The sequence below is a fragment of the Rhipicephalus microplus genome, chromosome 7, assembly GCF_043290135.1.
Source record: "Rhipicephalus microplus isolate Deutch F79 chromosome 7, USDA_Rmic, whole genome shotgun sequence".
Taxonomy (NCBI): domain Eukaryota; kingdom Metazoa; phylum Arthropoda; class Arachnida; order Ixodida; family Ixodidae; genus Rhipicephalus; species Rhipicephalus microplus.
The window spans coordinates 74166965-74183227 of NC_134706.1; the positions used below are offsets into that span (position 1 = coordinate 74166965).

Here is a 16263-nt window from a genome sequence, read left to right on the forward strand (position 1 = left end):
TATATATATATATATATATAGCCCCGCCGTGGTGGTCTAGTGGCTAAGGTACTCGGCTGCTGACCCGAAGGTCGCGGGTTCGAAATCGGCTGCGGCGGCTGCATTTCCGATGGAGGCGGAAATGTTGTAGGCCCGTGTGCTGAGATTTGGGTGCACGTTAAAGAACCCCAGGTGGTCGAAATTTCTGGAGCCCTCCACTACGGCGTCTCTCATAATTATATGGTGGTTTTGGGACGTTAAACCCCGCATATCAATATATATATATATATATATATATATATATATATATATATATATATATATATATATATATATAGATAGATAGATAGATAGATAGATAGATAGATAGATAGATAGATAGATAGATAGTCCAGTAGATCCTCCGTGAGCGGTCACAACGTGGTTTATTTCGACGTTTGAACCTAGAGTCTGGCCTTCATGAAGGCCAGACTCTAGGCAGAAACGTCAAAATAAATCACGTTGTGACAGCTCACGGAGGATCTACTGGACTATATGCAACGCTACGGCCACTGAACAACCATACCTGCCTATATATATATATATATATATATATATATATATATATATATATATATATATATATATATATATAAGATACGACGTCCGGCAAGGGAACCAGGAGGTAAATGTAAAGCGCATCATGGCTTCTTACATCTCGTATGCCATGATTTTTCACGGGCTCGCCGGGAACGCGTGATGATAGCCACACAAGCAACGTTTATTTTAAAAGCAGGGCAGCGTGTATGCTGAGTGCGAAAGCATCTTCTCCTAGTCATCACAAACAACCCCCGATGATTCACGCCTAGCAAGAAAACAATTGCGCGCTGTCTGTCACATGCAACATCACGGCGTACCGCGTAACTTTCTCCGCAAATAACCACACAAGCCCCAGACAAACTACCACCTACCAAACCTAAGCCAATGGCCTCACCAAGCGTCTGAACAAGACCGTCACCCACATGCTGGCCATGTAGTATGTCGAGGTCCAGCTCAACGCAAAAGATGCAATCTTTACCCACGTGAAAGTCGCGTAGAACGTGAGCGTACAACGAACGACGCCCATGGTCGCCTACAAGTATAATTCTATGTACAAAAGCCGGCAACGACTGTCGCCGCCTTGCTACTAAGTGCACCGACGAAGAAAGCATCGACGTCACCACCTACCTACAGCGCACCGAAGAAGCTCGGCAACCAGCCCTTCTGCATATTCAGTGCCAGCAAAACATCAACCGACAACCATCACTCCAATTAACCTTCAACGACGATACCAGCCTGGCAACCGCGCGTGGTTCTGGGCTTTCATACGATGACGTGGACTTGGCGAAAAACCTCTTTGACGGTACCTTGGGCAATACACGATGGTTCAACGTTTAGGCGCTCTAGAATACGAGGTTATGCGCTACGGTGTTACGAACTCTCAACGGCGCCATGCACAGCCCGAACTCGTGCATGTCGCGCGCCTCCTACAGTTTCAAGCACTTTACAGAACCCGATATACTCAACTTCTCGGTTTATTACTGTGCTTTCTTGTTTGTGCATATTGTTAAATTTACTTTTGGGATGTTACCCCCATATCAATCGTTTATTGTACATTCGTGATTTGTTGTTAGCGTTTGTTGCATGAATTTTCTTCTGTGTTCTGTTTTCAGCATCGCACCAAAGCTTTTTCAGATTTGCACACGTGTTATTTTGACGCGCTTGGTTTAAACAAACAAAGACATTGATTGAAACTCGCCGATGGTTGCACCTTATTATTGGAGTAGAATCATGTTTGTGGTAGATCAAGTTTAACACGACTGCGCGCTAGCCGCGAACAGTAGTGATAAGGCTGAAACTTGCGACGCGTGATATTTAAGGGATGGCCCATACCAAAGATGATCAGATTAACGACGGCCTCAGCTATGTTCACCCGCTATCAGTGTCGGTGTGTATTGCTGTAGTTTTACCTTCAGAGGAGCTAATTGTCTGGTGTATATTTCGTCAACATGTTCAATTCGGCCTCCCCTGATTGGCTGGAGCTGGCAATCGGCACGCTGCCTGTTTCCAGTCTTTTTTGCACAGCGGCATTTTAACGCCACTGAAAACGACGGAAGGCGTTTTACCAGAACAAAAGCTGCCCTCAGAGATGTGAATTTAGACGCACATTCCTGGGGTCATGCATGAATAGCTAACTAATACAAGAACGAGGGATTGTGGGATGCACAATCTGCTACCGGCTTCCGGTTCGAGAAGAGTAGACGATGGCGAATCGCTTCGCCGCAGGCCTAAGATTGATAGATATGTGGGTTTTAACGTCCCAAAACCACCATATGTGATTATGAGAGACGCAAGCCTACGATTATTCAGGATTCGCTCGCGCAGTCGCCCGTTTATCTTCGGCCTGATAAACCTTTGTCGGTTGTTTAGCCGTTGACTGCTCTAACTCGAGCGTGAAAGGCAAACGAAAGTATCAATTCTCGTGTAATGAAAGAAAAAAGAAGTGGGTCGCTGCTGTGAAGAGAGTGTGTTTGAGTACGGAACGTTGAAGCCAGAGTGCGCGAAAACCAATTTATTACAGGTACTTGTGTATTGCACACTAAACAAAAAAAGCTTGCACATGAATTTGTTACGATTATTATATTGAAAAATAAATTTTCTGGCAGGTGTGTTTAGCAAAGATATGGGAACGCGTGGGCAAATTCTACCTGCCATACGAGATGAGTGCTGGCCATTGCACCTATATATATATGACAAAAAACGTGAAAGCTTCACTCAAGAGTAAGTTTAAACGAAGAGCTGGACTAGTTCATTTGCGTTTATCTTGGTCAATCTGTGTGTTAGGACGGCACCCAAAGGAATGACTGATATGTTGGGTTTAACGTCCCACAACCACCATATCATTATGAGAAACGCCGTAGTGGAGGGCTCCGGAAATTTTGACTACCTGGGGTTCTTTAACGGGCACCCAAATCTGAGCACACGGGCCTACAATTTTTCCGCCTCCATCGGAAATGAAGCCGTCGCAGCCGGGATTCGATCCCGCGACCTGCGGGCCAGCAGCCGAGTACCTTAGCCACTAGACCACCGCGGCGGGGATGTGCGTGTGTGTAAGTAATAAACATAATAATAAGTATGCACATAGCGGTTGAAGGGCGCACTATGGGCCGGATTTCGCGATCGCATTCAACTCTTAAAGGCGAAGCATAATGGTCACCCATTATTTGTAACTTAATACACTTCGGCAAATACAACAAATCCACGAATTCTACACCACGAAAAGAGCTACCTTGTTCGATAGGTTTACATAAAAGTGTACAAACTAACTCCTGTTACAGAAAATCTTCATTGACGCACAGTATGTAAATTTATGTTCCTTCTACAAAGGCCATGTGACATTTGTCCGATGTCAGAATAATAGATTTAACGTTTTGCTGCAATGCTATCGAAGTTTTGTCATGAACTGATGTTGACTCGGCAACTAACAGCGACCATCTTTGTGTAGTTTTTTTTATTTTGCTTGTGCTTCAATAACTTTCGATTAGCCAAAACGCAGATACGTCCACAATAGCAAATTTGAAGCCTGCCGGAATTTTCCCAATTCTAAACTACAGAATATCTGTTCTAAGGAGATTCCATCTTTCATTGCCTCAATAATGAATGGGACTAGGAAAAAATTGGCATTTTCTATACCATCAAACAAAAAAAGCCTCCTTTCAATCACAGAAGGATGAGTATGCGCGCGATTATAAAATTCGAAAAGCTGCTTACAAAAAACATCTTCCTAATCAGTGGCTAACAAACTGGAAGCACTATGAATTTCTTGGTGGCGTATTCAAGCGTGCAGTTAACAGCGCAAAAAAAAATACCAATGTAGACATCAAGGTTATTTTTACTAATAAAAAATAGGTGTGCTTTTTCCGAATATCTTCGGACAAGAAAACTAGGGCCAAACCCTTTTTAGTTAAAATCATGTTTTTGCACCGCAAGAGCGGAACTGCCCTCTAGAAGACATTGCGCAAGGTTTAGAACGCCGCTTCACTGCTAATCTTTCGGCCATTCCCCCTATGCTGGTAAACTCGCATGAATTTCCAGAAGTTTCCTTAGCTGATTTCGGTCACGCAATATTATGCTTAACGAGGACAGCCTGAGGACCAGAAAGAATTGCGAATTTTATGGTAAATGTTTTACTCTAGGAATCACCAAATCTTCTTCTTGAACTTGTGAATTATTCGCTAGCAAATGCATGTGAAGCGCCAGATTGAAAACTTGCCAAATCATATGTTGCTGCTCAAAAATTAACATGGAGCATGCATGTTGTATAACATAAGGTCATTCGCACAGACATCCAGTTCAATGGAGTTGGTTGAGAAACTCATCAATATACGAATTAATGAACTTATAACTGATAGGTCTATTCTAAATTGGGTTCAGGGCTGGTTGTTAAGTTTTGGATGCCAATGATGATATAGAACGCCAGCTTCGAGCAGCTGCATAATAAATATGCAGCTTTACAGTTACTTTAAACATTGCTAAAGCATATGATACAGTGAAGTACCGTATTTAATTATATAGATTATATTCGCTTGATTGTCCCACATACTTAGGAGCGTGGATACACAATTTTCTCACAGACAGGAAGTTTTATTGTTTTAAAGATGGGTTTTCATCATAAACTCACACACAGACGAGGGGAGTACCGCAAGGCTCAGTTCTTTCGCTGGTGGTAATAAATGTACTAATGAGCACTATTTCACGTCAACAGGACATAACAACTTATGTTTATGCAGACAATATTGCGTTTTTTGCAATGGCAGATAATATTCGCACCTTATGTGAACGGCTACACACTTCCCTTAAGACGCCACAGGATGTCCCGCTCATTGGGCCCTACGCCATCAACAATACACGTTCTCTGTAATGCATAAACAGGGCGATTACATCAGGATGCGGATTGTTTATCCCGCTACCCTGTGGACGTAGCAACCGATACTGACGCTATCGCGGACGTTTTATCCGTGTCGCATCTGCTAAACATTGCGAAGAGCAACGTCAGGATGCTTCTTTACGAGCCATCTTTGACAAACTGGAGTCAACGCCTCGTGACCCATCCCTAGGAATGTTTTTGGTGAAAGACGGGATCCTATACCGCCGTAAACCTTCATTCGTTCACATCAGACTTACTTCCTGTCATCGCAGTGCACCGGTGTTTCACTGTCCTGCACCAACTTCAAGATGCCCCCATGACGGGCCATTTGGTCGTTTCTCGCACGTACGATCGTGTACTACGTCGGCTTTTTGGCCTGGACTTGCCCGCTCGTTTCAATGCCATGTCGCCGCTTGTGAGGTCTGCCACCGTCGCAAAACGCCGTCTGCCCTCCCAGCCGGCTACCTTCAGCCGATCGACGTTCCCACTGAACCTTGCTTTCGAGTTGATCTCGACCTGTTGCGCCCATGTCCACTCTCCACAGCCGGAAATAAATGGATTGCTGTTGCAAGAGACTACGTGATGCAGTACGCAATCACACGAGCACTCCCGACCGGTTGCGCTAACGACGTTGCGGACTTTCTGCTGCACGGCATAATATTAGTGCACGGTGCTCCCCGCCAACTTCTCACTGACCCTGGCCGCACGTTCTTATCAGCTGTCGTTCAAGAAATTTTACTACTTCGTACCATCCGCAGTCAATAGGTCTCACGGAGCGCCTCAACAGGACCCTAACCGACATGCTTGCCAAATACGTTGCGCCAGACCACCAGGATTGGGACATTCATTTGCCGTATGTGACGTTCACCTACACTCATTAAGTCACAACACTGCCGGCTATTCGCCCTTCTATCTCCCATATGGTCGGGACGCAGCTCTACCCTTAGACACTTTGCTACCCGTAACCACTGAATATGCCGGAGAAGCCATCGCGCGCGCTCACCACGCGCGCCAAGCTACCCATAACCGTCTACAGGCCTCACAGGTGCACCAACGAGAGCTGAACAATTCTTACCATAGATCGTGCACTTTTTCCCGGGTTCTTTCGGACTCCTCTGGTCACCCATGCACTCGGCGTGTGGGACTGTCTGAGAAACTGTTGTCGCCCTACAGTGGACCATTCCGTCTCGTTCACCAAGTGACAGACGTCATGTACGAGATTTTCCCAACTGATCCAACAAAGTCATCGCCAGCTCCGAGCGACACCGTTCACGTGGCTCGGCTAAAGCCCTATTACCCCTCTTTAACATCATCTGCGTAGATTTAGCACCGGTACGGTGCTTGTATCGCGGGGGGAGGGGGTTATAACACATAACAGCCGCTAAACGCACCTGCATCAAAGAGCAGGACGAAGTAAGTTCTTGGCTGATGCTGGACTGGTGCCATCTTTCTCGTCGAGTTCTGTTCGTTGTAAATAGACGATTCAAAAAAGTTACTCGTAACATTACCGTTAAAGCTGACTCGGCGGCAAGTTCTTTTTACTTAATCCGAATATAGGTGCCCTCCTTGTTTTTTTTTGCTGCAATACCCCGTGCACACATCTCTCTGTTTTACCTATTAAGTATATACCACAGGTGGAATCTGAAGTACCTTTGAGTACTTTATCATACATCACATAATTGGTGATCTAACGCCAGATTTCTCGCTGGAAAAGCTGCGCGAGCCATTTACATATTACGTAGGCTAAGTAACAAAGGCATAGATATGAGAAGAGATACACTGGTAATGATATATTGCATTGAAGTACGTTCGTGCTTGGAGATTGGTTGTGCAATTTTTCCTGAAGTACCAGCTTACCAGTTACTGCCTCTAATTATTTCGGAAAGGGAAGCTTTGCGCTTATGCCTTGGCCTGCGTTAAACACTTGCTAGCAGTGTATTGTATCTCGAATCAAGGGTCCCCACTATTTCCTGCTGAATTTCTATAATTTCTTCAGAATTTCTTCTACTCTTTCCTTCACAACTGTGACAGTTATGACTCAAAGCGAAGAATAAAGAAGTGATTTGAAATTGGCCTTGTCAATTTTGATCCTTGTGCTGCCGTAAATACGAAATGTGCAATCGCATTGCTGTGCTTGTCTTCACGTTCTAGGTAAACGCCAATGTTTTATTCAATGTCTTGTTTCATCTAAATGAGAGCGCCTAGCGCACATTTTGTTTAGCAGTGGGGCCGTCGCCTAAGCTGTCCTTAAGTAATTGATAAGGCGGTGTATGTGGCACATACTTTTGAGCCGGTGCAAATCAATTTCGTTAAGATGATGCAGCTGTGCCTACAGAAACTCATAAATTATTCACACACAAACACATTGAACGACCACAATTCGCTTTATAATACTTACACCACTGCATATTTTCTCACCGGGATTGTTTACTTTCGTACTGAAATACGAAAGTACTTGCGCGACATATATGTGCCGCGCTAACAGATTCTATTAGTGGCTTTTTTACCCACACCTCATCCGCACTTAGACGCCTCGTATGGGAAAACAGCACAACGCACATAGCGAAAGATCACCAAGATTCCCACGTTGCGAAATCCAACCAAAACACTAAAACATGTGCAACAGTGATACCATGACTTTTGCGGGTGGTAAATCACAGACGCGCACATTTCTTAAAGCACAGACGCGCACAATAGTACTTCACCTTCACCTTACTGCACACAAATTACCACGACGTCAATCGTCCTCAGGTGATATATGCTTTGCGCATGCGAGCAACGCAGAGAAGAGATGTCGTGTTCCTGCTTCACGTGACCTAAACGACGGGAGGTGATGACGCTCTGCCGTTTGGGTGCACCTTAAATTCTGTAAAACGAGAAACGTCAACATCGGATGACAGCTGGTGAGGATGATGCTGAGTGCGAGTGGATGAAAAAATAGCTTCTTGTTGGTGACAAAAACAGCACAGAAAAACCGAATAGACGCTGGCTGGTCTCTGTGCTGTGGTACATCGAGTTTATTCTCGAACTGCTGAATTCGTCATTGATACAATGTCACAGATACGTCATAGTAAAGAGAGCCGCAGTTAGACGCGCATAATACAAATGGACAGCGGTACGCTTTACTTTTTATTCTTAGCTTGTCACCGACTATAGTACTTGCGCATTTGAAAAAAAGTGCGATTAGTTTGAATGCCTGGACATAACGGCTTAATTCTAAACGAAATAGCCGAATTCTTAGGTAAGTCGTCATTAGGCGGATTGATTCTACCGTATCACATCATCTGATTATGTCACTGCTGCTCGATTCCACAGGCGTGCACTTATAGAAACCTTTGGAAGAACAGGCGTGACAAACTCTAATGAATAGCACTATTTAATACATGCGTGGCGAAGATACTTTTGACAAACTCATAAACTGGAAGTAGCTAAGAAAAGGCTACAGAGCCGGGTACCAAATCTAAGTTTCTACAAACACAGGTCTGCCCGGGCACTTTTGCCACTGTGAGCATTTTGTGGTGAACTGGAAAAATAGATAATTTCTTTTTGACTTGTAGGTGGTTTACTACAGTATGAAAAACCCGTTTAAAAATACCTTTACGTGGTATATGTATGGATTTATCAGAGCTTGTCATTTTCTTTTTTGTCTTTTGTGCCCTCTTTTCTAAGTTCTACAGTACGAGAGTATGCGTGGCTGCCAGAAAATATATCAATGAAACTAATGGGTTGACTAATTGTTCTGCTCTGATATTTCTTACGTGTCTACAAGTTTATATGTGTATAAAAATTATGATATTGCTCTAATTTGGGAATAAATTGTCTTCTCTATTTAAATACATATATGCATTATATCACTCACTACAATTACCTAGGTACTCTGTACTCTTTCTAATATGTGACCTCCATTATTTTAAAACTGCACACTGTTTTATAAAACCACTCAATTTTTGGCCAATTCCGCACAGTGGGTAGGCGCCACGGACAATAGGTGAACAAGAACTCAAGAACTTTGATTGTTTCTCATAAAAGAGATGCTCGCTTTTGGTATTACCTGGCACATTTTTTTAGTGTCACTTACCTGTACTCTTTTCAAGAGAAGATACCGGTGAATATATCCTTCTCCAAATCTGGAGAAACTAGAGGCTACGCATGAGTACTCCGGCCTCTTAAGTTCTTCGGAGTAACCCACAAGGTAAAGAGTATTGTGTGAAGCAGGTAACTGAAAACAGAAGCGATTCTTTTTATTTCAGTTAACAGGGTGAATACAAACAGAACAAAAAAGTAAAGGTAAAGCAGTGCGCAGACATCATATTATTGTTTGTTTGCGCTATGCTACCTTGTCATGAGTGAATGTGCATGGTTCACTGCTGCTGTGCTAGAGCTAGATGAAGCACACGGTGATATAAACATAGCCAGGAGAAAGCTCAATTGTGTGAAGAGGATTATCAAAGCCTGTGTCAATGAGCGAATTGGTAATAATTTTCGAAATACAAATAGCCATTTCCGCTCAAAACTGTTTTTATGCCTCTTCTGATAGAAGCTCATTAACATATAAAATTGTAATGCTCGCACCGGTGAACTTGAGGTAGTATGTTTAGTAGTAGGCCATGGCGGTTGCGATATAATAATTACGAAATAAATGCACATCCACGACTTGAAGTGGCACGAACTATTGAATTATTGAAATTCTAGTACGAATAAGTATTTTAAAATATATTTGCTCAGCATTCATCAGTAGCTCAAACTACGTACTTTTCGACAAGCCGAGTGGTGGGGCATGGAGGAAGCAAAGCGGCGTACGTGGAGCGCTGCGCGGCTAGTGCTTGTCACCTCGTTAGTCAGGCATGAACACACAGATGGATGGACAGATGGTTAGACGTACGCACAGACAGACGGACAGATGCATGCTCAAACGGATCGACGGTTTCAAGGACGCAGGCAGAGATGGGTGGACGGACCCTTCGCCCCACTGATCATCATTCACTACGTGAATATTTTGTGATTTTGTGACAGAGAAGTGTTTTACGCTGAGTCTGCCAAGACTTCAATTACATGTTTCCCTCACAAACGTCATGTTGTTAAAATACTCAAGCACACAATAAAAAGTCACTGCATATCCACAAAGTGAATTATGATGAGTGGGGTGAAGTGTTCGTTCGTACGTCCGTCTGTCTGCTCGCCCGTCCGCTCCTATCAGACAAGAGCACGCATCGTACGGACGAACGCTTCGCCCCACGTCTAATCATTCATTAGGTGAATATGCTTTGCGTTTCTTCATACAATAACGCTAAATATCCTCTTTAGTCGACGACTGAACGAAAACCACTCGCGCCCTTTAGTGATAATATTTCTAAGCCCATATGCACACAACGTGAGAAATCTAGTGAGAAATTGGTAAAATATTCAGAAGTGGCTACTTATAGAACAAGCTACTACTAAGAGAGATTGACCTACACGGTGCTTTGCCCCTGAAATAAGAAGCCAGAAGAAATTTTTAATATTGACCCCTTGGTGCACGGATATAAATAGCAGGCACTCAACATCCTGCACCATCGGCATATTTGTGAAAAGTCTGACAGGCGCGAGTTATATATCACACGATCATTCCCTCAGTACCTGCGTTCTTTTCAGCGTTTGTCGCGGTGGTGCCACCGCCTGAAAGCATTGCGGAAAAATACTGTAATTGACACTGATACCTAAAAAAAAACACCTACGCTGTGGTAGTCCAGTGGCGCGATTCTTGCTGTGTCCACTGGTATGTCCACTTTGCCGAGGCGCTTTCAATTAAACATAAATACGGTGAGTCGAGACGTCATGACGCTCTTGAGCACGTCGACGCACCAAACCCGTTAGCACATTCCCAGTAGAACGAGGAAGGAAGCGGACAAAGTATGCAGTAACAGGAAAATTTTGACAAGGCTGATCTTGTGCATGAACATGGGGAGGTGTCTGAAGAACGATGCAGAAAATGCGTACCGAACTTTCAGATGCGTCAGGTGGGCGACCTAGTTAAACCTATTTCAAGAGTTAAAGGGATTAGAGTTCAAGCACAGTCTCCGAGATGTGCATTCAGAAGCGAATTAGGGTGGCGGGAAGGGGGACACCACTCGTTTCGGTGGAACGCAATATGTCTTTTTCAATTGTGTCAAAAGTTGTGAAAGCTGCGTGGCGTCAAAATGACGTTGCAGAAAAGAGGCCGGAAACTGCTAGCGCGTGCTGCTCGCCGTGCTCCAACCAATGACAGAAAGCGAAAATAGGCATGTACACTAAGTATACAACGCGAGAATTGCTCTCCAGCTCTACAGCACCCCTATACCAGTATTGAAAGAATGCCCTACCTGCGCCGCTTGGGTAACGTTGACAGAATACTTGAAACGCATTGTAGCGTGGTTTTCCAGTGTGCTCCGAAAATAATTCTGGAGCTCTGCCTCTCGCGTTAGTGAGGTTAAGCTTGTCGTGACCGAACTGACTGCCATAAGGACGCCGATTCAAGGCCGAAATGATTGTATCTTCGCCTAGGTGACCCATCAGCAGGACACTGCTCGTCAACACGGCGCTGCATGCAAAACACTTCCACAGGACGGCGGTCGACCCGCAAGTCCCACACCCTTCGCTGCCGCGGAACGTGAGTTCAAAATGACTCAGGGAAAACCAATTAGGTTTCCCTAGCAAGGCTTGCGAACGCCTGTGGCTCAAAGCGATTTGAGCGGTGCTCAGGTGCGTACTATGCAGTCTCTCTGAAAAGTGTGTGGAATTGTTAGTCTTTGGCTGCCGTGATGGATATCTGCCACCAGGTGTCAACATTATTGCAATGAATTTAAGCATGCTAAACTAATTGAAAGCAATGGACAAAATTTATTATTCTGCAAAAACATTGAACTTTTTCTGTGAAGACACGTTTTACTTTGGTGTAATATATCAACTTCTACAGCCCCGTCGCGGTGGTCTAGTGGCTAAGGTCTCTTCGGCTAACCTGCACGTCACGGGATCGAATCTCGGCTGCGGCGGATGCATTTCCGATGGAGGCAGAATTGTTGTAGGCGCGTGTTCTCATATTTGGGTGCACGTTAAAGAACCCCGGATCGGATGGTCCAAATTTCCGGAGCCCTTCACTACGGCGTCTCTCGTAATCAAATGATGGTTTTGGGACGTTAAACCCTACATATCATGATTATCGATTTCTACATCAGAAGGATGAACCATATGCTTTCTTCTCAGTGATATCAGCCGTTCGTTTGCAATAACTACTAGGACTAACGCCTTGTTACTTGAGGGCCAAAGAAGAAGCAACAGCAAAACGTGTCCATAATATCAATGCCTCAGTACGCAAATACAAAGCAAGTACAACGATCTGTAGTACTTCTGCATACAAGAGGGCGCATGAAGAATACATAGATTTTATGCAAATGCGAGCAGCTTGAAGTTCTGCAACCATCTCCTTTCTTCTTTTTGGCATGGCTGCCTGATCAGCTTACCATGCTGACCCGGAATCTAGATTCGGTCAAGCTTGGACCAGCTGCGTCAACTTGAGCAGAGTAGTCTGTGGTGCGGAGATACCACGAATAGCGTACGCTGAGGAAGCAAAACGCTCCACATGAGATAAATGTTTTCTTTAAATATGTGGTAATTTTGCTCGAAGTGAAACACAGCAGTGGTGGCACTAAAATGTAGGCGACATCCTAGATTATGCGCCTATCAAACACCCTAAAATGTTAAGAGAGTCATGGTGCAGTGACTCTCTTCGGTTATCTTTGTGACTTCTTGTGAAAAGTATCAGCAAAAAAACTACAGTCGTTTGTTCAAACGTACCTTTAGTCTCGTGAAGCGCCTTTCGAATAGCTTTCGTGTTTAAGACGTCGACGTGTGCGCAGTACATCACATGGCTGCCGCTTGGTGCCGTTCCTTTATGCTTTGTGCTGTGACACCGCAGTTTACTGTCAGCTCGATTGTGGCCGGTGGCAACTGCGTCTCCTCTACTGTCTTCCCTGTTTTCTGCAGTGTGTTGCCTGTCTTGTAGTTTTGTATTCCAGACAGTGGACCCATGTTAGCTTGTGGGACTCGCCATATTGTACGCAAAGGCTCTGGGCTCGAAATGGCGTTTGGATGGCGCCATATTCATGGAGCTGCGTATTCGGGCACTCTACGTCTGTTGGTGTTAAGTGTTCTGCCCACAATTGCCTGCGCACGAAAGGGGCAAATAAGCGGAGTGGCCACCTGACCAATCACCGAAGGGGAGCCAGGTGTCCGCATACGCTTACTCAGTCGAATTGGTCCCGTAATTGTTTCAAGTACAAGACTGCAGCCGTACATATCTTTGACCATACAGAAGCCAAAGACCAATTGATGTTCAATTTCAAGAACTATATAATTTCCCATTCCCGCCCTAAATCGCTGCCGCCAGTCTACATTGCAGAAAGCACTTTTTCACTTCATTGTTATTTTTAAACCGCGGCAGCTTGGAAATCTACCTTGTAGAACTGCCTACACTACATGTTGGTACAGTGCCTTTCTATATAAGCTTTCTATGCATCACGGAGTTTACTAAAATTTTCCTGTTAATGCGAAGCAAATTTGAGGTTTTCTAATAGTCAAAAAAATTTCAAAAAATGCTTACCGGATATTTAAGTGATTTGTTTTTATCAATGGGCTCACCTAGATGGCAATAAAAAAGAAAAAAGGCAATATTTAGAATACGTGAGATGCCCTACTTCTCGTAATTAGTGAAATCCTCGTTAATTCTAAAATGACGTCCAGGGGTTTAGACCGTCTGCATCAAAGGATCGCAGCAGCCCATACAAAATATTCAAGACTATTTTAGATATATATATTTAGAAAATCACAGCATATCCATGGACTGATCGAAGGATGACATTAGGGTGGAGCGTCTATCCGTCTATTCATGAATCCGCCCATCCGTCCGTCCAACCATGGCTTGATCTGTCCATCCGCGTGTCCCTCCATCTGTCTGTATGCCTGTCTGTCTAGTTAACGCTCCAAGTACGACCATCTCGCATCTTTTTATCATGTATTGGTCATATATACAAGTAATGCCATTTAGCGGACATTCCAAGAACTTGACTTCCCTGTGGCACATACTCGAGAGGGGTGGTTATTACAAAGGAGGATCGGGTGACGCCTTAAAAAGCTTATTTTCATCACATATTGATTACATACAAACACTGCCACCTAGCTGACATTTCAAGAAGCATATTTTTATCGTATATAGAATATATAAAAGTACCGCCATCTAGCGAACATTCCAAGAACTAAACTACCCAGTGGCACATACCTGAGAGAGCCAGTTACTACAGAGGACGATTGGGTGACGCCTTAAGAAGCATCGCCCCTAAAAAAAGCGGTACTCATTAGCGACCACACCACCCAGTAATCTATGTCTTGGCAGGGGTACACCACGCATTTGCACGCCGGTCCATCACTGACCGTCTGGCCACCGTGTTTCCAAGACCCTTTTGAAGCCATTGTCTGTGCTACACGTATCGCTGGTGCAGAGAAGTGCCACGCCAACCTCGCAATCGGCGTCTATCCCACAACTGATATCATTGAATTAAAAGGTGTAGACACTGCAAGCATTTCGGGAGGTCTGATTTTAGGTGACGGTAAAATACATTCAAAAAGAACCCTTTGTCGGTTAGCTCTAGTTATTAGCAATTCTCAGTGCACCTCCACCTCCTTTGCAGAAATTTCGATATTTATGATAGCATGTATGTAGCATGTGGCTTAGTGTTCAAGGCACTCACTTTCGGGCCTGGGCCATCTGGATTGAAACGAAATGCCTGGAAACTATTTACTTAGTGTACATTTCTTTGCCGCGCGTCAGATAGAGGTGTGAACGACTATTGCGGTTGAATAGATTTTTTCTACCCCGTTTTCAGTGGCTACACAAGTTGATTTGATTGATATGTGGAGTTTAACGTTTCAAAACCACCATGTAATTATGAGAGGCACCGTAATGGAGGGCTGCGGAAATTTCAACGACCTGAGTTATATTAACGTGCATCCAGCTTTTCGCCTGCATCGAAAAAACATTTTCGCCTGCATTTAATATGCAGCCGCCGCAGGCCGGATTCGATCCCGCGACATGCGGATCAGCAGCGGAGTATTTTAGTCACTTGACCAATACTGCGGGGCCCCTACACAGGTTAGTGAATGCAAGCATCGATTTAGTCAGTGCAATTATTGCTCTGCAGGTAGAAAGTTTGAAATCGAGGACTACAGATACTAAAGCTAGTGCCTTAATCAATATACCACGTGCCGACGGTTTCGCAGGAGGACTGAACTGAAGCATACGAATTCTTCCAACGAAGACAAAAAAAAAATATTTCCAAAGCAGGACAATCCATGTTCGTGCTTAATTGCAGTAATTCGCGTTGCCGTGCTAAAAACAAGTTTGTGCATAAAACTTAAAATTGATATCAAGAATAGCACATTTCCGGATCATGCCAACATTTTGAAATTTGCATTCCAAACCTTCGTTTCAATGTTCACGCGATGGTGCATTCGCTGGGCTCTTTTAGAGCTTGACGAACGCTGAGGAACCATGGAAGACACCACGCCTACTCAACCAGGAAACAGCGCTCTGGGACAACTAACCTTATATAAGGGAGTGTCCAAAGCACTGGCTTTCACGTGGGCTTTCTGCAGCAATTTGCCGCGCCGTACCTCTGCTGCGCCGCACCTATGACATTTTGAGCTTGCCCTGTTAATTAATGAACCGGTACTTCGTGGACGTTCGAACCCGGTTAGAAGCGAAAGGCGCCTAAAACCCCGCCGTGGAGGTCTAGTGGCTAAGGTACTCAGCTGCTAGCTTACCCGCGGGTCGCGGGAACGAGTCCCGGCTGCGGCAGCTGCATTTCCTATGGAGGCGGAAATCCTGTAGGCCCGTGTGCTCAGATGTGGGTGCACGTTAAAGAACTCCAGGTGGTGAAAATTTTCGGAGCCCTCCACTACAACGTCTCTCATAATCGTATGGTAGTTTTGAGACGTTAAACCCCACAAATAAATCAGCGAAAGAAGCCTGAAGAGTTGGGACTCTACTGACCATCTTTAATCGCTTGTGATGCAGCGAGGTGTGAAGAAGTGGGCAATCCTGCTGGCAAAAAAGGCCGAGACAATGTCTTTTGCGTTGATGATTTCGAACAGCAAAAACGCCGGTGATCGAGTACAGCAATCAACTGCATTTTCACCTCCATCGAAAATGCAGCCGCCATGAACGGGATTTGATCCCATGATCTGCGCGTCAGCAGCTCAACATCATAACCACTGGAACACCGCGGCGAGTGTATTGGACGGCAGAGCGACAAGCGGCAGTCGTCTGCATA

The 16263-nt window shown here is 44.6% G+C and overlaps 1 protein-coding gene across 3 annotated transcripts in view; it reads right to left on the reverse strand.

Moving 5' to 3' along the window:
• LOC142766976 (japanin-like-RA2) overlaps nt 1-16263 on the reverse strand; it is a 152192-nt gene that overhangs the window by 46838 nt on the left and 89091 nt on the right. For all 3 annotated transcript variants that reach the window (XM_075868184.1, XM_075868186.1, XM_075868185.1), the window contains 2 exons: nt 13539-13576; nt 9003-9143 (listed from right to left, as the gene is read on the reverse strand). In XM_075868184.1, coding sequence (XP_075724299.1) covers nt 9003-9143; nt 13539-13576 — 179 coding nt within the window. The remainder of the gene's footprint in view (nt 1-9002; nt 9144-13538; nt 13577-16263) is intronic.